Here is a 23,681-nt window from a genome sequence, read left to right on the forward strand (position 1 = left end):
CCATAGCCTGTACAGAGAGATACCATAAAACTATGGCACATAGGGATTCCCCTGTACTAAGCACAATTCAGCAGGAACAGCCCCCTAAGTTTGCCCATAGCCTGTACAGAGAGATACCATAAAACTATGGCACATAGGGATTCCCCTGTACTAAGCACAATTCAGCAGGAACAGCCCCCTAAGTTTGCTCATAGCCTGTACAGAGAGATACCATAAAACTATGGCACATAAGGATTCCCCTGTACAGTTGTTATATATAAATAGCATTGGATTTATTAGTGGGTTCATCTGGGGGAAACTATTATAATTCCCATAAAGGACTCAAGAGGGATTTTTTCAGCTGCAGAATATTTGTTTAATGTCCCATGAATCAATATTGGGGAGCGGCCGCCCACAGAACCTTCTTGTGGGGAATAAAGTGGTTTCCCAACAGGTTCAGCCTTTCCAGCAAAGCACTCGGCAATGTTGATCCAGACGAGGTCAAACAGAACTTATGTACATTCCCCTGTAAGTGCCTTGGGAAACTCCATGAGTAAACCCTTAGTATCTGCTCCACTCACGGGAACTGTATCATTTGCGCAATCACTTTCCTCAGGTTTCCACTCACCTTAATCTTTACTTTATCCACTCAATATTCAACTGGAACATTTCCTCTTATTGACCAATGTCCTGGGAAAGATGGGGGGTATATCTGTGCCTATATATTATACAGTTACATTATGTGCATATATGATATGGGGGTTACACTGTGACAGTGGGGGGGGTGCTGGGGGAAAGATGGGGGGTATATCTGTGCCTATATATTATACAGTTACATTATGTGCATATATGATATGGGGGTTACACTGTGACAGTGGGGGGGGGCTGGGGGGAAGATGGGGGGTATATCTGTGCCTATATATTATACAGTTACATTATGTGCATATATGATATGGGGGTTACACTGTGACAGTGGGGGGGGGGGGCTGGGGGAAAGATGGGGGGTATATCTGTGCCTATATATTATACAGTTACATTATGTGCATATATGATATGGGGGTTACACTGTGACAGTGGGGGGGGGTGCTGGGGGAAAGATGGGGGGTATATCTGTGCCTATATATTATACAGTTACATTATGTGCATATATGATATGGGGGTTACACTGTGACAGGGGGGGGGGGGGGGCTGGGGGAAAGATGGGGGGTATATCTGTGCCTATATATTATACAGTTACATTATGTGCATATATGATATGGGGGTTACACTGTGACAGTGGGGGGGGGGGGGCTGGGGGAAAGATGGGGGGTATATCTGTGCCTATATATTATACAGTTACATTATGTGCATATATGATATGGGGGTTACACTGTGACAGTGGGGGGGGGGGGGGGCTGGGGGAAAGATGGGGGGTATATCTGTGCCTATATATTATACAGTTACATTATGTGCATATATGATATGGGGGTTACACTGTGACAGTGGGGGGGGGGCTGGGGGAAAGATGGGGGGTATATCTGTGCCTATATATTATACAGTTACATTATGTGCATATATGATATGGGGGTTACACTGTGACAGTGGGGGGGGGGGGGGAAGATGGGGGGTATATATATTATACAGTAAGATATATACTATAGGGATGCTCTAACCAATACAGAATCGGCTGTTAATAGCAATGACAGTTACACATAACCATAAACCCAATGAGAATGGGGAATGTTTGTATATTTTTGTTCACTGTGCAAAAACAGTTTTTGGGTGAAGTTCCACTTTAACCCCCTTTAAGTCACTCATATTTCCGTGCTTTTAAAGTATAATGTGAGTCATACTTGTATCTTTAGTAATAAAACCATCCCAAAATATGTTATTGTTGTAACATCATTTATTAGAAGGGGATATGGATATCAGTACTTGTACCAGGGCACAATTGCTCTGCAGTCTGTACAGATGGTTCAGGCCAGGATCAGCTCTTCATGCAAGATTGGTACCTCCAGCGTCTGTCTCTAAATTGCAAGGAAAGATGCTGCTCTCAATAGCAATTCAGCTTATACATAACTATAAACCCAGTGAGAATGAGGAATGAATGGGTATTGGGGAGTTGTATCAGGAGTCAGAACCAGCAGTGCAGGGAAGGGAAAGGGACAGACACAGTGACAGTTACACATAACTATAAACCCAGTGAGAATGAGGAATGAATGGGTATTGGGGAGTTGTATCAGGAGTCAGAACCAGCAGTGCAGGGAAGGGAAAGGGACAGACACAGTGACAGTTACACATAACTATAAACCCAGTGAGAATGAGGGATGAATGGGTATTGGGGAGTTGTATCAGGAGTCAGAACCAGCAGTGCAGGGAAGGGAAAGGGACAGACACAGTGACAGTTACACATAACTATAAACCCAGTGAGAATGAGGGATGAATGGATATTGGGGAGTTGTATCAGGAGTCAGAACCAGCAGTGCAGGGAAGGGAAAGGGACAGACACAGTGACAGTTACACATAACTATAAACCCAGTGAGAATGAGGGATGAATGGATATTGGGGAGTTGTATCAGGAGTCAGAACCAGCAGTGCAGGGAAGGGAAAGGGACAGACACAGTGACAGTTACACATAACTATAAACCCAGTGAGAATGAGGAATGAATGGATATTGGGGAGTTGTATCAGGAGTCAGAACCAGCAGTGCAGGGAAGGGAAAGGGACAGACACAGTGACAGTTACACATAACTATAAACCCAGTGAGAATGAGGGATGAATGGATATTGGGGAGTTGTATCAGGAGTCAGAACCAGCAGTGCAGGGAAGGGAAAGGGACAGACACAGTGACAGTTACACATAACTATAAACCCAGTGAGAATGAGGGATGAATGGATATTGGGGAGTTGCTTAGAATGAGATTTTCTTTCATTAGGCAAAATACAGTTTTTGGTACCCCTGGAACTATAGCGGGGTGACTGTTACCCCAATGTTTCTATATATCTGTAACCTTGTTATGGGCTAAGGGGGCCCAGCCTGAAGGCCAGTTAGGGGGGGATTTGGGGTGAGTGCTTAATTGTGCCCTGGGTACCCCTGGAACTATAGCGGGGTGACTGTTACCCCAATGTTTCTATATATCTGTAACCTTGTTATGGGCTAAGGGGGCCCAGCCTGAAGGCCAGTTAGGGGGGGATTTGGGGTGAGTGCTTAATTGTGCCCTGGGTACCCCTGGAACTATAGCGGGGTGACTGTTACCCCAATGTTTCTATATATCTGTAACCTTGTTATGGGCTAAGGGGGCCCAGCCTGAAGGCCAGTTAGGGGGGGATTTGGGGTGAGTGCTTAATTGTGCCCTGGGTACCCCTGGAACTATAGTGGGGTGACTGTTACCCCAATGTTTCTATATATCTGTAACCTTGTTATGGGCTAAGGGGGCCCAGCCTGAAGGCCAGTTAGGGGGGGATTTGGGGTGAGTGCTTATTTGTGCCCTGGGTATCCCTGGAACTATAGCGGGGTGACTGTTACCCCAATGTTTCTATATATCTGTAACCTTGTTATGGGCTAAGGGGGCCCAGCCTGAAGGCCAGTTAGGGGGGGATTTGGGGTGAGTGCTTATTTGTGCCCTGGGTACCCCTGGAACTATAGCGGGGTGACTGTTACCCCAATGTTTCTATATATCTGTAACCTTGTTATGGGCTAAGGGGGCCCAGCCTGAAGGCCAGTTAGGGGGGGATTTGGGGTGAGTGCTTATTTGTGCCCTGGGTACCCCTGGAACTATAGCGGGGTGACTGTTACCCCAATGTTTCTATATATCTGTAACCTTGTTATGGGCTAAGGGGGCCCAGCCTGAAGGCCAGTTAGGGGGGGATTTGGGGTGAGTGCTTATTTGTGCCCTGGGTACCCCTGGAACTATAGCAGGGTGAATGTTACCCCAAAATTTCCATATATCTGTAACCTTGCCCATGAGTATATATCTATGATCCCTGCTATAAAGAAAGACAGGACTGTTGTTTATTTTCCATATAGGAAGTACAAAGGGACATATGTGTGCAGAAAATACTTTCCCCTATCAAGCACCCAAAGTCTCTTTAACTGTAATTAAAGGAAATTATTCTTTATCTCACAGGTTTATATAGTGTTACAAACTGTTTTCAGGGGGTAGGGGGGTAAGTTCAGTCATACTTACTCTTTGCTATTGTCATGGTAACTGGATACTCCAACCAGGTAATAATTAGGGTCTGCGTCCCACCTCAAATACTCATCGAATTGATTGACATATCCACTCCATGTGCACAAGTGATCAACTGGCACCTCCCCCTGGCAACAGAGAAACTGCCACCTGTGGGAGATTCCATTGGGGGTGTTATTGCCCAGCGTGGGAGTCCAGTCCAGTTTTAAAGGGCTACATTAGCTACCCTAGTAGGATATGTGGGGCCCATATGGATCAGGGGAGTGGCCAAAGTGCCCAAAATTTTAATCAGGATATTGCTAAGTATAGGATGTATATACTGTATTAGTTATATGGACAATAAATGGCAAATTTCATTAAAAAAACAGAATATTAATTTGTTTGCTTAAAGGGACACTGTTAAATTACCCTGTTACACAGCAAATAATTCCCTCTGCCATTTAACCTTTTATTCTTCAACCAACAAATGTATTTGTAGCTGTAATATTGGTGTGTAGGCGCCATCTCAGTGCATTGTGCCTGAGTCTGAGCTTTCAGCCAGCGCTACACATTAGAACTGCTTTCAGCTAACCTATTGTTTCTCCTACTCCCATGTAACTGGAGGAGTCCCAAGCCGGACTTGGATTTCTTACTATTGAGTGCTATTCTGATACCTACTGGGAGCTGCTATCTTGCTCCCTTCCCATTGTTCTGCTGATCGGCTGCTGGGGGTGAGGGGGGGGGGATATCACTCCAACTTGCAGCACAGCAGTAAAGTGTGCCTGAGTCTGAGCTTTCAGCCAGCGCTACACATTAGAACTGCTTTCTGCTAACCTATTGTTTCTCCTACTCCCATGTAACTGGAGGAGTCCCAAGCCGGACTTGGGTTTCTTACTATTGAGTGCTATTCTGATACCTACTGGGAGCTGCTATCTTGCTCCCTTCCCATTGTTCTGCTGATCGGCTGCTGGGGGTGAGGGGGGGGGGATATCACTCCAACTTACAGCACAACAGTAAAGTGTGCCTGAGTCTGAGCTTTCAGAAGGAGCCAGTGCTACACATTAGAACTGCTTTCAGCTAAACTATTGTTTCTCCTACTCCCATGTAACTGGAGGAGTCCCAAGCCGGACTTGGATTTCTTACTATTGAGTGCTATTCTGATACCTACTGGGAGCTGCTATCTTGCTCCCTTCCCATTGTTCTGCTGATCGGCTGCTGGGGGTGAGGGGGGGGGGATATCACTCCAACTTGCAGCGCAGCAGTAAAGTGTGACTGAAGTTTATCAGAGCACAGATTAGAATGCAGGATTCTGCTGCAGAAGCTCTATTAACTGATGAGTTTTGTAACGTTTTCCCATGACTGTATTCCTTTAACCCCTGGGTACTAGTGCAAGAGAAGAAAGGGGCGCAATAGCGTGGTAAGGTGACGCAGCTAGCCCTGTCCCTACTGGTTGCCTTAGGGCATGCATTAAGGATAGGGCCCTGTGTGGGTAGTGACATGCAAAGTAGTGGTGGAAGGGGGACACCCATATAGCTCCCCCCTGCCCCCCCTCACTAATACATTGCTGACTAATGCAGTCACTGTTGTACTGGTGAATGGAGCCGCAAATCTCTGTGCAGAGCATGGCCCGGATTTGTGTTCAGGCCACAAAGGCAAGAATATGGGAGTGGCATGCCGCCTGCTGGCCCAGCCAATCAGTAAGGGAGGTGAGCGTGCGAGTGGCCTAGGGACACACATGTAAATCCGCATCTATTTGCACAATACCCCATCCAGCGGGCAAAGTGCAAAATGAATGGCCAATTGCGGCCTTTTCTTGCACTTTGCGTGGGGCATTGTAAATGAGCCCTATTGTATTGTACGGCCGCTGTCTCGCCAGTAGCGCTTTACCTTCTGTCCTCCCTCTTGTTATCATGATAACTGTTCATTCCGCTCAGAACGGAACCCGATGCGCAGGTGAAGGTAAACTCTTGGTCAAAGTCATTGACGTATCCGGTCCAATAGCAGAACCTTTGCTCGCTGAATGTGGCCTTGCAGCTGAAATCCCAAATTCGATCCTCCCTCTTATTATCATGGATGCTGGAGGAAAGTGACAATACAGTCAGTATAAAAGTACAGGTATGGGACCCGTTACCCAGAATGCTCCGGTCTTTCTGTAATTTGGATCTTCATATCTAAAGTCTACTGAAAAATCATTTAAAAATTAAACAAACCCAATATGATTTTTTGCCTCAAATAAGGATTAATTATATCTTGGGATCAAGTAAAGCACTTATTGTTACTGAGAGAATAAAATATATGACAATAACTTTTATAAACAATATATTTTACCTGATAATTAAGCTGATGCTCTGATGATTGGGACACTCGAAATGAAGAGGCTCATCATAGTTGTTGACCCATCTGTTCTCTGGGTTGTCTGCAACAACATAATATGAGCAGGTAATACAGTTTAATATGTTATGTTGTGCATTCAGGGATTCATCTTGTGCTCAGATTTCATCAGATACTCATCTCTTTCTACCCCATTAGCCATTATACACTAATGGGGGGCAGTAATGCCTGGGTCAGGTTTATATGTACAGAATGATGGATGGAAGGGTTACTGCCTGCTCTGCTCTCATTTCCCTACAGAAATAGGGGTTGGTAGCACTAGGTAGGTACCAAATATATAGGGACAGAGACAAGGGAAAGTGTTGGAAGGGTTACTGCCTGCCCTGCTCTCATTTCCCTACAGAAATAGGGGTTGGTAGCACTAGGTAGGTACCTAATATATAGGGGCAGAGACAGGGGAAAGTGTTGGAAGGGTTACTGCCTGCCCTGCTCTCATTTCCCTACAGAAATAGGGGTTGGTAGCACTAGGTAGGTACCTAATACATAGGGGCAGAAACAGGGGAAAGTGTTGGAAGGGTTACTGCCTGCCCTGCTCTCATTTCCCTACAGAAATAGGGGTTGGTAGCACTAGGTAGGTACCTAATATATAGGGGCAGAGACAGGGGAAAGTGTTGGAAGGGTTACTGCCTGCCCTGCTCTCATTTCCCTACAGAAATAAGGGTTGGTAGCACTAGGTAGGTACTTAATATATAGGGGCAGAGACAGGGGAAAGTGTTGGAAGGGTTACTGCCTGCCCTGCTCTCATTTCCCTACAGAAATAGGGGTTGGTAGCACTAGGTAGGTACCTAATATATAGGGGCAGAGACAGGGGAAAGTGTTGGAAGGGTTACTGCCTGCCCTGCTCTCATTTCCCTACAAAATAGGGGTTGGTAGCACTAGGTAGGTACCTAATATATAGGGGCAGAGACAGGGAAAGTGCTGGAAGGGTTACTGCCTGCCCTGCTCTCATTTACCTACAGAAATAGGGGTTGGTAGCACTAGGTAGGTACCTAATATATAGGGGCAGAGACAGGGGAAAGTGTTGGAAGGGTTACTGCCTGCCCTGCTCTCATTTCCCTACAGAAATAGGGGTTGGTAGCACTAGGTAGGTACCTAATATATAGGGGCAGAGACAGGGGAAAGTGTTGGAAGGGTTACTGCCTGCCCTGCTCTCATTTCCCTACAAAATAGGGGTTGGTAGCACTAGGTAGGTACCTAATATATAGGGGCAGAGACAGGGGAAAGTGTTGGAAGGGTTACTGCCTGCCCTGCTCTCATTTCCCTACAGAAATAGGGGTTGGTAGCACTAGGTAGGTACCTAATATATAGGGACAGAGACAGGGGAAAGTGTTGGAAGGGTTACTGCCTGCCCTGCTCTCATTTCCCTACAGAAATAGGGGTTGGTAGCACTAGGTAGGTACCTAATATATAGGGGCAGAGACAGGGGAAAGTGTTGGAAGGGTTACTGCCTGCCCTGCTCTCATTTCCCTACAGAAATAGGGGTTGGTAGCACTAAGTAGGTACCTAATATATAGGGACAGAGACAGGGGAAATCCAGTGCTAGGGGTTTCTGTGTCACCGTATAATGGGAGAATACATTGGTTATAGGGAAGAACAGATACCGTTACCTTCAGGATCTGCCCAAATTCCAGCCAATCCCAATAACAGAAGCAAAGTCACTTTCATGGTTGCGAGACTCACGGATCAGTTTGACTTGGTTTCCTTGGTCTCCAGACCAGACGGATCCAGAGGCTTTTAAAGCTCTCGCCGTTGCCCAATTATTGTACTTATTAACCAGCCGCTGGATGCCAACCCTAAGTGTGGCAACCTTCAGCACTTACATGAAGGCCATTTGTAATCTCTCTCTTTGTGGGATTTGGGAAAATGTCAGCTGCACACGATAGAAAATTAGATACAACCGTTAAAATTAATTGAATGATATGTTTTGAAGAGTGGGAATGTTACATAACATCTGGAATGACGAGAGCCAGAAAAACAAAAATTGCAGCAGAAGTGCTGAGTCGCAATCCGAGCACCGCAGCAATCTGTATAGAGACGGGAATAAAAGGGACAAATCAGCTTCAGGGATAATGCATTTACCCTTTCATAGGTGCAACATTGGATCAGGGGCCCCATTCACTGTGTTCCCCCCAAATCTCACGCTTACTGACACTCAGGCTGGGATTCCATGTGGTACCTAGGGGGTTAAATTGGTACTAGGGTTCATTTACTAACATAGGTGCCTAAATACAAAAGTGCATTTGCCAATAGCAACCAATCAGCAATTAGCTTTTACCATTCCTCTAAAGCTGGCAGTACACGCACCAATGATATCGTATGAAACCTCATTGCGTATGATATGGGTATGGCAAGTCGGCGAGGCGACCAATATTGCAGAGTACTGCGGATATCGGTTGACTCGCCGATCGGCCGGGTTAAAAGATTTTGATAGGGCGCCATTAAAGGAACCTGACAAAATTCTACCTTTAGGGCTGAATCAGCAGAGGGAGGTAGAAATCCTATTGTTTCTACTTCCATATCTGACGATTCAGCCCTGAACGTCTGTGGAGGGTGGGAACGATCTTTTGTGTGATCGAAAATCACCATGTGTGTGGCCACCTTAAGGGGCATCACCATGATTTCACAACCACTGATTGAATTGCTGAATTGTGCTTAGTACTGGGGAATCCCTATGTGCCATTGTTTTATGGTATCTCTCTGTACAGGCTATGAGCAAACTTAGGGGGCTGTTCCTGCTGAATTGTGCTTAGTACTGGGGAATCCCTATGTGCCATAGTTTTATGGTATCTCTCTGTACAGGCTATGAGCAAACTTAGGGGGCTGTTCCTGCTGAATTGTGCTTAGTACAGGGGAATCCCTATGTGCCATAGTTTTATGGTATCTCTCTGTACAGGCTATGGGCAAACTTAGGGGGCTGTTCCTGCTGAATTGTGCTTAGTACAGGGGAATCCCTATGTGCCATAGTTTTATGGGATCTCTCTGTACAGGCTATGAGCAAACTTAGGGGGCTGTTCCTGCTGAATTGTGCTTAGTACAGGGGAATCCCTATGTGCCATTGTTTTATGGTATCTCTCTGTACACGCTATGGGCAAACTTAGGGGGCTGTTCCTGCTGAATTGTGCTTAGTACAGGGGAATCCCTATGTGCCATTGTTTTATGGTATCTCTCTGTACACGCTATGGGCAAACTTAGGGGGCTGTTCCTGCTGAATTGTGCTTAGTACAGGGGAATCCCTATGTGCCATTGTTTTATGGTATCTCTCTGTACAGGCTATGAGCAAACTTAGAGGGCTGTTCCTGCTGAATTGTGCTTAGTACAGGGGAATCCCTATGTGCCATTGTTTAATGGGATCTCTCTGTACAGGCTATGAGCAAACTTAGGGGGCTGTTCCTGCTGAATTGTGCTTAGTACAGGGGAATCCCTATGTGCCATAGTTTTATGGTATCTCTCTGTACAGGCTATGAGCAAACTTAGGGGGCTGTTCCTGCTGAATTGTGCTTAGTACAGGGGAATCCCTATGTGCCATAGTTTTATGGTATCTCTCTGTACAGGCTATGAGCAAACTTAGGGGGCTGTTCCTGCTGAATTGTGCTTAGTACAGGGGAATCCCTATGTGCCATAGTTTTATGGTATCTCTCTGTACAGGCTATGAGCAAACTTAGGGGGCTGTTCCTGCTGAATTGGGCTTAGTACAGGGGAATCCCTATGTGCCATAGTTTTATGGTATCTCTCTGTACAGGCTATGAGCAAACAGGGGGCTGTTCCTGCTGAATTGTGCTTAGTACTGGGGAATCCCTATGTGACATTGTTTTATGGTATCTCACTGTACAGGCTATGAGCAAACTTAGGGGGCTGTTCCTGCTGAATTGTGCTTAGTACAGGGGAATCCCTATGTGCCATAGTTTTATGGTATCTCTCTGTACAGGCTATGAGCAAACTTAAGGGGCTGTTCCTGCTGAAGGAATCCTTGGGATTGGCTCATCACATGTTCTACCCAGCGTCCCTTGGGCCACATACATGTACATATGACTTAAAGGTGTATATAAATTACGGTACATACATATATAAATATATATATGTATAAACGCAATAATGCTACAGTGAAGTGCTGTATAGGGTTCCCTCTGGATACCGATCAATTCTTCTGGACTTTCCCGCACTGTGGGAGGGACCTGAAACCATGCACAGATCTCTAACACTCACTCCATTCGGTCCAAGGAAAACGGTTCAGACCCACAGTGGAAATGACCCAATCACAGGACATGATACTGAGGGGTTTAAAGCCATTGGCCAGAGACTGTCATTTTAAAGGAAAAACTCACAGGAAAACGGAGGATTCTGGGACATTTTCATTGAGATACGAGATTCTTTCCCAACCATTAGAAATCATCATGCATGTTTATTGTATTTTGGGGGAATATATATGATTAATGAGAAAATGAATACGGCCTAGGGAGGAAGAACCAATTGGAATATTCAATGCCTTATTAACCCGTATAACAAAATAGGATACTACACAGGCAGCTTAGGGCCCCTGCACAGAAATACTGTAAGGGCCCACTGGTAACTGGCGCCGCTATAGGAGCATATATCCGGCAATGGGTTGGGGGGAGATGGGGGAGAGCCTATTGTTGACGCTGAGTGTTACCCCCATCTCTCCCCACTATTCAGGCTAAGGAAGGGACACCCTAAAAGCAAAGGCCCCCCCGGTTACACAGACTTAGCAGCGGCAGTGAGTGAAACCATGGCTGATGAATGAGCGGATCTTTCCAACAGATATGGCAGCACAGTAACTGGGCTGACTCAATAGGCCACACGTACAGGGCAATGCTCTGGGTACACAATAAGCTATGTAGGTACTGCCCATCTAAGGGCAAATAAAGCCCATATAAACCTCACTCATCAAGAGGCTACACTTGTGTCACGTGATGAGAGGTGACTTCACACCTAGGAATGTGACAGTTGGTACGGTCGGTTGGTGAGAGGTAAGCACGCACTCTCCCGGCTGTGGGGGGGCAATAGGGTACATGGCAGGGGCAGGATTACATAAAGCAATGTTTAAGCACTACTCCTTACAGATACCCAGTAATACAGCCCTACGGCCTAGTTGCCCCCTGAGCACTTACTGCCCCCACGTCACATTCCTTGTACCATCAGCTCCAATTCATTTCATTTTGGGTTTGGGGCTGTTTATTGACTTGGCACTGCTGGTAGTTATTAGAATATGACTGAAAATTCCTGTATTCCCCTATTTATCATTTGTTCCCAAAACTAATTTCCCCCCATCTGGGCCGGCAAACTGCAATTATGCAGCAACCAGTTTAGCCTCTCATTATCTGTGCCCCGTGCTCCATGCTAACATCCAACATGTGTCATTGCTTTATGGCAGTCATTTGCTAGGGGATTTTCTCAGTTATAACTGTATAATGAAAATAAACTGAGGATTTATGCCCAAAACCTTTCCATGCATTATGCTGGCAATGCTGCTAATACAGTTTTTAAACCTGGCGCATTCATATCTCATCTACCCAATTCTAAATGGAAGCAAATATTGTGATTTATTACATATACATATACATATATATAATGTACTGTCAGTCTGCTTCTGAGCATTATTCTCATGCCTAAAGGGATCCTGTCATGGGAAAACTGCTGCTATCCAAAGGCAGTATTCCTATAATCCCTATTGATATGTTACACATACAGTAATTGCACCATTGCTAGTGTCATTTACTGCCATAATACAAACAGACTCATTTAAAAAAAACAACAAAAAACGGTGCACTTCATCCAGCTTGGGCTGCACGAGTGATGTCACAATGCAGTGGCTCTGACAAGTGTGTGATGTCACAATGGGCAGAGTCAGCCTATCCAGGCACAGCCCTGATTGTCTCATTCTTTTTCAGGCGACTGAGGTGAGTAGAGCTCTGGTTACTTGGGGATTGTAATTGCTCCTATAGCCCATAAGGCCCCTAGGCTAATATTTTATACATATGTTAGTATAAGATATATATATCCATACAGGGATGTGCTTAGAGCACAATATACTGTAGCACTGGGATAACTAAGTTGATGTTTCTTCATGTTTCCACAGAAAGAACTTTGAGCGATCATGTTGCGGTCTATCTGCGGTTTGTTTCCGTGCTTCGGCAGTGTAAGGCCTCTATCCTTTCTACTATATCATCTCATATTTTAACTTGAAAAATAACTAAAATGTTTGTATTTCTTTCTCTGATAAAATGTTTTTTTTTGCCATTTCTTTCTAGGAACCAGCAAATATTCCCTTTGATGAGAACCCTGTGGTAAGCAGAGAATTGGGCAACTTGACTATAACACAATTTCCCTTAATGTTTGTGCCATTTAAACCATTTCATTGACTTGTCTGTAGATTCCTATGGGAAAAAGGCCCCTGTATAGAGCTGCACTATACACATATCCACTTCATATTGATCCCATATCAAACCAACATCTGCCCATTCAGCCAACTTATTCCCAAATGGCTTCATTCTGCCATTATTTACTTCCATTAATAGGAACCATCAGAGCGACTGACTAATACCCACGGGAGCTTTCCCTTTATACCTGTCTAAAACTGAAATCCAACGACAGAATAAGCCATTAGCAACTTTTTATTTGACGTTTTCCTAACTTTATTGACAGTATTGTTAAACCCCAATGCTTTTCCTCTCCTGGCAATGGATCGTCCATTTGCCTTGGCATTATTATCTAACTAAATCCCTGTATTAACCCTACATTTATTTATACAGATTTCATTAGATTTTCTGAAAAGCCCCTTTTTTATATACGCTGATCTTTAACTGTCACTTCCCTTCCATGATAGACAATAAATTAAAGTAATTCGACCTTTTTATCTCTTTACCAGACTCTATTGTTACCTTTCGAGCCACATGAGAAGATCTTCCTGGTAAGCAGTAAAGAAGTTGCTATCACACAGTGCCTATATTACTAACTACCCCTAAAGTGTTGTGTCGAATGTAACTGTAAATGTAGCCCAGTACAGGTATGGGATCCCTTATCCTGAAACCCGTTATCCAGAAAGTTAAGAATTACGGAAAGGCCAACTCCAATAGACTCCATTATAAGCAAATAATTCTAATTGTTTTTAAAATGATTTCTTTTTCTCTGTAATAATAAAACAGTACCTGTACTTGATCCCAACTAAGATATAATTACCCCTTATTGGGGCAGAACAGCCCTATTGGGTTTATTTAATGGTTAAATGATTCCCTTTTCTCTGTAATAATAAAACAGTACCTGTACTTGATCCCAACTAAGATATAATTACCCCTTATTGGGGGCAGAACAGCCCTATTGGGTTTATTTAATGGTTAAATGATTCCCTTTTCTCTGTAATAATAAAACAGTACCTGTACTTGATCCCAACTAAGATATAATTACCCCTTATTGGGGCAGAACAGCCCTATTGGGTTTATTTAATGGTTAAATGATTCCCTTTTCTCTGTAATAATAAAACAGTACCTGTACTTGATCCCAACTAAGATATAATTACCCCTTATTGGGGGCAGAACAGCCCTATTGGGTTTATTTAATGGTTAAATGATGTTTAAGTTATGGAGATGCAAATTATGGAAAGATCCCTTATCCGGAATACCCTGGGTCCCGAGCGTTCTGAATAACAGGTCCCATACCTGTAATATGTTCCTGTCAGGCCTTTCAGTTATTTTTCCTAAGAAATGGTTGGTAAATGCCATAACCCAGTTCCTTGCCCTACTAGAGGTTGTGGACCCATATTTTGTTATTTTTTTTCTTTAATCTCAGGATCAACCGGTTGGATCTGGTGATACCATCTGCCAAGTAAGTAGGAAACCATACAATACAATGCAACACCTGGATATTAAATACATATTTTCACCTCTTCTCTAAAAAGCTGACTTGGTCTGATAACTTGTCTTTTTATGTTCTAACCAGGATCCACCGGAAGCCCCTGGCAATAATAATTGCCAAGTAAGTAATAAAGGGAGGTAACAGAGATAAAATAGAAATAATCTGAGCTGAGTTCATTGGCTTTATACAGTTGCTTCTATAATTGACTTTATTCTTATTCTTATTCAGGAGCAGCCAGAGAAGATCTCAGGCCCTGGGATAGAGACCTACCAGGTAAGCATAAGAGTGGGAGAATGATGGCAAATACAAATGGCAATCTATAGTGTTTGGAAGCTTGTATTTATGCTTCTTTACAAACAGAAATAATACAACCTGCAATATCACTGTCTTTCCCTTTCTCAACCAGGAGCAACCAGAGAGCCCTGATGGCGACAGCTTTCAGGTAAGGAGAAAAAGCTTCCCTAGGAAGGGGAATCCATCCCATATAACATGTTTAAATGACACGTTTAAGCCCTCAATGAGATGGTTGATTAACTGTATTTCTATTTACCAGGCGCCTCTGATGGAAACTGGCGACACCAGCCAGGCTGAGCCCTCAGTAGAGGAGCTGGGCGAGGAGGGAGGAGGAAAACACTGAGCAGGTTTGAGCTGAATTTAATATTTTTTCTCTCAATATATCATTAGACCATTTTAAACCTCCGAGCAGCCCCCAATCCCACCACATCATGCAAACTCTTATGTAGGCCCCATTCCACTCTTACCTGAATGTAACAAGTGCTCAGTGGGGCAGTTGGTCACCACTTTTTGCCTCCGTGACAGCCTCTCAGACCTTCCACATCTCTCATTGCCCCTCTAGAACATTCAGACTAAAGCCAAGATGCAGGAAGGCTTCACTATACATAGTCCTGCAATCAGAGCAATGAGGGGTATAAAAGAAAGGACACTGCAAAACATAAGCATCAACATAGTAAATTAGGTTGAAAAAAACGACACACATCCATCAAGTTCAACCTTAATGCCTATATATAACCTGCCTAATGGCCAATGGGGGGTGAGGCCCAAACGGCTGCTGTAGCGCTGGCTTACATATCCACCTTACCAAATGGGTTTTCCCACTGGGCACCGACTGGCGCCAGGTAACCAATACAAAAATGAAAGGTACCATTCCAGGTAGCGGATATTCTGTAGCCCCAGCATTTTCTATCTAAAGAACAAGTATTTGTCTGTAGATTTAATCTTATTTCAACTATTTCTAAAATGTTTCTCTATTTTTTCAGTGCTCCATCAGAAAACTGATCAGGGGAGTATGCTGCATATGTTTCCCTTGTGTGTCCTTCCTCTAAACAAGCCACCGCCCTCCCACCCCCTCCTTCCACCTTAGCCCCGCCCTTCCACCCCTCCTTCCAAGCCCCCTCCCTCCCCTTCCTTCCATCCCATGCCCTCCCACCCCTTCCTTCCAAGCCCCCTCCCTCCCACCCCTTCCTTCCATCCCCCTCCCTCCCACCCCTTCCTTCCAAGCCCCCTCCCTCCCACCCCTTCCAAGCCCCCTCCCACCCTTTCCTTCCATCCCCTGCCCCCCCGCCCCTTAATTCCAAGCCCCCGCCCTCCCGTCCCTTTCTTCCAAGCCCCGCCCTCCCGCCCCTTTCTTACAAGCCCCGCCCTCCCGCCCCTTTCTTACAAGCCCCGCCCCCCACCCCTTTCTTACAAGCCCCGCCCTACCACCCCTTAATTCCAAGCCCCCACCTCCCACCCCTTAATTCCAAGCCCCCACCCTCCCACCCCTTCCTTCCAAGCCCCCACCCTCCCACCCCTTCCTTCCAAGCCTCTTGGCCAGTGGAGCAAGCAGTGCTTGGGGTTAGGTTCTTGGACCTTCCCTAATCCAGTAGCCAGCAATCCGGTGTCACGAATTTCATGAGGGCGGAGCTCAGTTGTGAGAATTGTCTATTTACATACAGTAATAACCCACAATATAGAGGAGAATATAGAGGATTAAGTGGAGTTCAGACAAAATCTGTAAAACAGGCAGAGGTCGGGTCAGGCAGAGTTCTGGCAAATAGGCCCGGATTTGTGAAGAGGCCGGCCAAAAGGCCCAGGCCTAGGGCGGCAGAAATCTGGGGGCGGCATGCCACCCCGCCGCACCAAAATCTTAAAATTCTTGTTCCCATATGGAGCAATGGGAATGACTTCTCCCCACTGCTCCTTATGCAAGTCTGGCTTAGCGCACAAGCGCGCACTCACAACTCCCCCCCTGCTGTTCGCACATGTGCGAGCAAACACCCCCTCCCCCTGTTCGCGCACACATGCGCAAAACGGGGGGGGGCGTGCGACCAGGGGCGGCCTTGGGGCGGCCAGTTTGGAAATCCGGCCCTGCTGGCAAATCCGGGAATCAGACAGAGGTCAGGTCAGGCAGAGTTCTGGCAAATCTAGGAATCAGGCAGAGTTCTGGCAAATCTAGGAATCAGGCAGAGTTCTGGCAAATCTAGGAATCAGGAAGATTTCTGGCAAATCAGGGAATCAGGCAGAGTTCTGGCAAATCTAGGAATCAGGCAGAGTTCCGGCAAATCCAGGAATCAGGCAGAGTTCCGGCAAATCTAGGAATCAGGAAGATTTCTGGCAAATCCAGGAATCAGGCAGAGTTCTGGCAAATCTAGGAATCAGGCAGAGTTCCGGCAAATCCAGGAATCAGGCAGAGCTCTGGCAAATCTAGGAATCAGGAAGATTTCTGGCAAATCCAGGAATCAGGCAGAGTTCCGGCAAATCTAGGAATCAGGAAGATTTCTGGCAAATCCAGGAATCAGGCAGAGTTCTGGCAAATCTAGGAATCAGGCAGAGTTCCGGCAAATCCAGGAATCAGGCAGAGTTCTGGCAAATCTAGGAATCAGGAAGATTTCTGGCAAATCCAGGAATCAGGCAGAGTTCTGGCAAATCTAGGAATCAGGAAGATTTCTGGCAAATCCAGGAATCAGGCAGAGTTCTGGCAAATCTAGGAATCAGGCAGAGTTCCGGCAAATCCAGGAATCAGGCAGAGTTCTGGCAAATCTAGGAATCAGGAAGATTTCTGGCAAATCCAGGAATCAGGCAGAGTTCCGGCAAATCTAGGAATCAGGAAGATTTCTGGCAAATCCAGGAATCAGGCAGAGTTCTGGCAAATCTAGGAATCAGGAAGATTTCTGGCAAATCCAGGAATCAGGCAGAGTTCCGGCAAATCTAGGAATCAGGAAGATTTCTGGCAAATCCAGGAATCAGGCAGAGTTCCGGCAAATCCAGGAATCAGGCAGAGTTCTGGCAAATCTAGGAATCAGGAAGATTTCTGGCAAATCCAGGAATCAGGCAGAGTTCCGGCAAATCTAGGAATCAGGAAGATTTCTGGCAAATCCAGGAATCAGGCAGAGTTCTGGCAAATCTAGGAATCAGGAAGATTTCTGGCAAATCCAGGAATCAGGATCAAACACAGAAGTCAATGAAATGACAGTAAATTATAAGCGGCAGCTAGGCTTGTAACCAAGCAATGACTGCAGCCTTCAGCGCCCATTTAAACCTTAATTTTGGCGTCAATTCGTCCACAGAGGTGTGTGCGTGTTACCGCTCCCAGCGCCTTACATCCAGTTAGCCGTAGCACCGCAGCCACTCGGCCCAACACTCTGTACCAACTAACTGACCCAGACCCTCTATAGCCCCCAGTTATAGACACCGGATTGCTGGGGATCTTTACTTTGGTCTCTACCCCTTCCCTCCACCCAAGCCCCACCGTCCCACCCCTTCTACCCAAGCCCCGCCCTCCCACCCCTTCTACCCAGGCCCCGCCCTCCCACCCCTTCTACCCAAGCCCCCATGCTCTCACCCCTTCTATCAGCCCTGATCCAGGGAGTAAAACCGATTGCCGTTTCTAGGGGTCAGGAAGGAATTTTTACCCTCAGTGCAAATTGGCCAAAGCGCTTGGGGAGTTTTTGCCTTTCTCTGGATCACGGCTGTTAGAAAAGCCCCACCCCCACTTACCTATTTTTTTTTGTTTTAGGTTTCTCATGGTTGGTTTAATACAAAACCAAATAAACATGACATTCTGCATTAAAACATGTTTACAGCGTATCTATTTGTGGTGGTCTTGCTGATTTCCCAGGGGGGTGTAGGAAAGGGGGTACATATTGCTATTAAGAGGTTTGATATAGAACCATGGGGGGGGAGGGGGGGTACCTTACACAGAGATGAATAAAAAGATGGTAGGATAATGGGTTCCTGTAGAGCCTCTACCCATCTTCTCCCACGCCCAGACAGTCACCCCAGACTTTCAAGGGGGTGGGCCAGTGACATCAGGGGGTGGGCCAGTAACATCTGGGGGTGGGCCAGTGACATCTGGGGGTGGGCCAGTAACATCAGGGGGTGGGCCAGGATCATCTGGGGGTGGGCCAGTAACATCTGGGGGTGGGCCAGTGACATCAGGGGGTGGGCCAGTGACATCAGGGGGTGGGCCAGTAACATCTGGGGGTGGGCCAGTAACATCTGGGGGTGGGCCAGTGACATCAGGGGGTGATCCAGTGACATCTGGGGGTAGGCCAGTGACATCAGGGGGTGGGCCAGGATCATCTGGGGGTGGGCCAGTAACATCTGGGGGTGGGCCAGTGACATCTGGGGGGTGGGCCAGTAACATCAGGGGGTGGGCCAGGATCATCTGGGGGTGGGCCAGGATCATCTGGGGGTGGGCCAGTGACATCAGGGGGTGGGCCAGTAACATCAGGGGGTGGGCCAGTAACATCAGGGGGTGGGCCAGGATCATCTGGGGGTGGGCCAGTGACATCAGGGGGTGGGCAGTGATGTTTTGGGGCAGGTCTGTGCTGTCAGGGGGCATTTGGAAATCCAGACGTGCAATTTTTACCCACTACTGCTTGTTGGGGGTGTAAGGGTGTGAAGCCGGTAACAGAAGCCATTACCCCCATATACAATGAGCCCCTATGTATCCCCCATATACACAAAGGGTAACTAACCTAAACAGGCACTATATACACATAGTAGATATACACCTCCCACCCTGTCCCCCAACTATTCCACCATATATATATATATATATATATTTATTTATCAGTTTTATTTATTTTATTTTTTGATTATTAAAAGTTAAGTTTTAATTTTAATTTCATATTGATTCAAAAACCCCGAGAGGCAGAAAGTGGGGTCGGGGCAAATAACTGTCATTCTGTCTGGGATTCTATATTGTAGATCAATACTCGCCCTGAGTTCCTAATCACAAGGAAAGTAATACAATTATATATTATAATATATATTTATAAAACTATAAAATAGAAGAATGTTGAGCCAAGTGCAGGTCAAGGTCAGTTCTGGCCAAAATGGCAACTCTTCCCTTGTTGGGGGGCAAAAGGCTGTTGAGATTGTTTTAACGAATAGTTGAGGGGCAGCGAGTGTTTCCCTGCAGTGACCAACTGCAACCCCATGAGAACTGCCCCCCTCTCCACTCACTGCAATTTAACCCTTTCCCTGCATTTGGGATAATGAGGAACCTGCACTTCCCTTTGAGTTCTATGTGAGGGGAAAACGTACATATAGGAGAGAGTTGCAGGGAATAATAGTATGATATGGGGGTTACACTGTGACAGTGGGGGGGGAAAGATGGGGGGTATATCTGTGCCTATATATTATACAGTTACATTATGTGCATATATGATATGGGGGTTACACTGTGACAGTGGGGGGGGGGCTGGGGGAAAGATGGGGGGTATATCTGTGCCTATATATTATACAGTTACATTATGTGCATATATGATATGGGGGTTACACTGTGACAGTGGGGGGGGGGGGGGAAAGATGGGGGGTATATCTGTGCCTATATATTATACAGTTACATTATGTGCATATATGATATGGGGGTTACACTGTGACAGTGGGGGGGGGGCTGGGGGAAAGATGGGGGGTATATCTGTGCCTATATATTATACAGTTACATTATGTGCATATATGATATGGGGGTTACACTGTGACAGTGGGGGGGGCGGGGGAAAGATGGGGGGTATATCTGTGCCTATATATTATACAGTTACATTATGTGCATATATGATATGGGGGTTACACTGTGACAGTGGGGGGGGGGGCTGGGGAAAGATGGGGGGTATATCTGTGCCTATATATTATACAGTTACATTATGTGCATATATGATATGAGGGTTACACTGTGACAGTGGGGGGGGGGGCTGGGGGAAAGATGGGGGGTATATCTGTGCCTATATATTATACAGTTACATTATGTGCATATATGATATGGGGGTTACACTGTGACAGTGGGGGGGGGGCTGGGGGAAAGATGGGGGGTATATCTGTGCCTATATATTATACAGTTACATTATGTGCATATATGATATGGGGGTTACACTGTGACAGTGGGGGGGCTGGGGGAAAGATGGGGGGTATATCTGTGCCTATATATTATACAGTTACATTATGTGCATATATGATATGGGGGTTACACTGTGACAGTGGGGGGGGGCTGGGGGAAAGATGGGGGTATATCTGTGCCTATATATTATACAGTTACATTATGTGCATATATGATATGGGGGATACCCTGACAGTGGGGGGCTGGGGGAAAGATGGGGGGTATATCGGTGCCTATATATTATACAGGCTGAATTGTGCTGAATTGTGCTTAGTACAGGGGAATCCCTAGGCGCCATAGTTTTATGGTATCTCTCTGTACAGGCTATGGGCAAACTTAGGGGGCTGTTCCTGCTGAATTGTGCTTAGTACAGTGGAATCCCTATGTGCCATAGTTTTATGGTATCTCTCTGTACAGGCTATGAGCAAACTTAGGGGGCTGTTCCTGCTGAATTGTGCTTAGTACAGGGGAATCCCTATGTGCCATAGTTTTATGGTATCTCCCTGTACAGGCTATTAGCAAACTTAGGGGGCTGTTCCTGCTGAATTGTGCTTAGTACAGGGGAATCCCTATGTGCCATAGTTTTATGGTATCTCTCTGTACAGGCTATGAGCAAACTTAGGGGGCTGTTCCTGCTGAATTGTGCTTAGTACAGGGGAATCCCTATGTGCCATAGTTTTATGGTATCTCTCTGTACAGGCTATGAGCAAACTTAGGGGGCTGTTCCTGCTGAATTGTGCTTAGTACAGGGGAATCCCTATGTGCCATAGTTTTATGGTATCTCTCTGTACAGGCTATGAGCAAACTTAGGGGGCTGTTCCTGCTGAATTGTGCTTAGTACAGGGGAATCCCTATGTGCCATAGTTTTATGGTATCTCTCTGTACAGGCTATGAGCAAACTTAGGGGGCTGTTCCTGCTGAATTGTGCTTAGTACAGGGGAATCCCTATGTGCCATAGTTTTATGGTATCTCTCTGTACAGGCTCACCTGCAGTCTAATCGGGCAGCTGCAAACCCTAAATGAAGTACGGAATGGTGACTTTTCAGGCCGTATGAGCGATTATTTAATATATATTATATTACTCTGTATTCATGTTTATCTCAAATAAAGCTGTCTGGTAAATATCCTGAGTGAATCTGAATGGTCCAGGTCAGGCCCAGGGGGAACTTGGTGGCCAAGTTGATTACACTGCGCATTTCTTGTTCCATATAAAATCAAGTAAAAATGGAAGTTAAAAAATATATATATATATAAGGGGGGGGGTGGTTAATTTGAATCAAACTAAATACACTGCTGAAATGTATTGCCAGTTAGGCGACACTACTGCATATAGAAAACTAAAGAGATAAGTAGATATTTTGTTTGATGAGTGTGAATGCAGTGTAGCCTGCGGCGCCCCTATAGTGTATCTATAAGCCATACACCTGTGTGTCCAATTGTTTCGCTTATTCCGCTCCCCCTCACGATCATTTCCAGGCACACGCGCTCCCTCTGTGTTTGGTCCCTGTGCGCCACTTGACCGACGCGCGTTTCAATTGGCCGCTTCATCCGGCTCCCCAGCATGTGACGTCTCACAGCGATTCTTATTGGACACCTTGGCCCTTGGGGAATTTAAAGTACACATTACTCCTATATCATATAAACCACATTACAACATGAACCCCTAAACCACTTCAGGTACATAATGCTGAATATCTTTGTAATAACTTGAATGGCCGTTCATCTCCAGCCGCCATTTTAGGAGCATTGGCGCTCATTCTTGGAAAACAATCGTGTGTTCCCCTTGGAAATGTGCCGGGGACAGTCTGTCACTGACTATTCCCTACTATTCTGAGCCTCCATAGGACTCAATAGTTCTCAGCAGCTTAACCCCGGCCCCCCCTTACATACATGTTCCCTCTGACAGGAATCCCTGCACCTTCTTTCCCCTCACAGCTCTCTGTCCTGCTTGTTTGTTTCATCCAACTTTAAGTCCCGGTAGAGCCGTGTGGGGATTGGATGGGCCGGCAGGAAGTTCAAACTTCAGCTCCCAGTGTATCCAATCAGCACTGTTGGTAAAAGTGAAGCAAGGGAGGGCGGAGGGAAGCTGCACTTCCTGTGTTGTATAAGTCCCGGTAGAGCTGTGTGGGGATTGGATGGGCCGGGAGCTGAAGACTGAACTGCCTCCCAGCCCAGCCAATCCCCCCACAGAACTGTGAGGTAATACAAATACACATTTCTGTGTATAAATCTAACAAGACAAGATCACTGCAACACAAGCATCTGCTGTTGGGCAAGTGACCCATTGGCTGGGCTAGTGAATTAGACATTATAGGTTTCCATAACAATTAATACTGAAGGGTACCACAACTTTCCCGCTCCCAGTCAGCCCGGCTGTTGGTTGAAAGCTGACCAATCACTGGCCGAACATCAGGGAACAGCACTTTAAATCTAGGAGTAAACCCAGTAACTATAGCAACCAATGAGGAATTAGCTTTGGTCAGTTTGGTGCGGCTATAAACATGAAAGCAGACTGATTGGTTTAAACCCAGCGCATAACAGATAAATACTCTGCAACAGATTCTGCAGGCCAAAACACCTCAGATAGTGGCATTGCTGCAAAGGGGAGATACGCTACAATACCAGGCAGCAGATTGCCCTCATACACATCTTAATGTCTGGATCTGACCTGAAGGAGTCTAAGGCAGGAGACTGCAGATAAGCGAGACCCTGCTGCTGTGCTTATAATTAGGCCCTAACAGTGATAGCGACCCTTTAGCCTACTTGGGTGACTTGTAGGAAGGTGAGATACACACAGGGCAAGTAGGAGGCAATAGAAAATGAGTTGCAACAAATCTGCAGCTACAAGTTGCATGTGGAGTTTTGCTCTTACAAACACAATTAGGGTCACAGTGATTAATTCTGCTTCCAGCATCTCCT

At 45.9% G+C, this 23,681-nt stretch overlaps 1 protein-coding gene across 1 annotated transcript; it reads right to left on the reverse strand.

Moving 5' to 3' along the window:
• Positions 1 to 1,846: 1,846 nt before the first annotated feature.
• Positions 1,847 to 22,760, reverse strand: LOC105946738 (hemagglutinin/amebocyte aggregation factor-like). Its single transcript, XM_031898524.1, has 6 exons — positions 22,681 to 22,760; positions 22,187 to 22,363; positions 6,455 to 6,542; positions 6,014 to 6,202; positions 4,145 to 4,297; positions 1,847 to 1,985 (listed from the first exon to the last, which is right to left on the reverse strand). The coding sequence occupies exons 1-6, from the start codon at positions 22,721 to 22,723 to the stop codon at positions 1,946 to 1,948; spliced, it is 690 nt and encodes a 229-aa protein (XP_031754384.1). The 5' UTR covers positions 22,724 to 22,760; the 3' UTR covers positions 1,847 to 1,945.
• Positions 22,761 to 23,681: the final 921 nt, after the last annotated feature.

Source organism: Xenopus tropicalis, chromosome 3 (genome assembly GCF_000004195.4).
Source record: "Xenopus tropicalis strain Nigerian chromosome 3, UCB_Xtro_10.0, whole genome shotgun sequence".
Lineage (NCBI taxonomy): Eukaryota > Metazoa > Chordata > Amphibia > Anura > Pipidae > Xenopus > Xenopus tropicalis.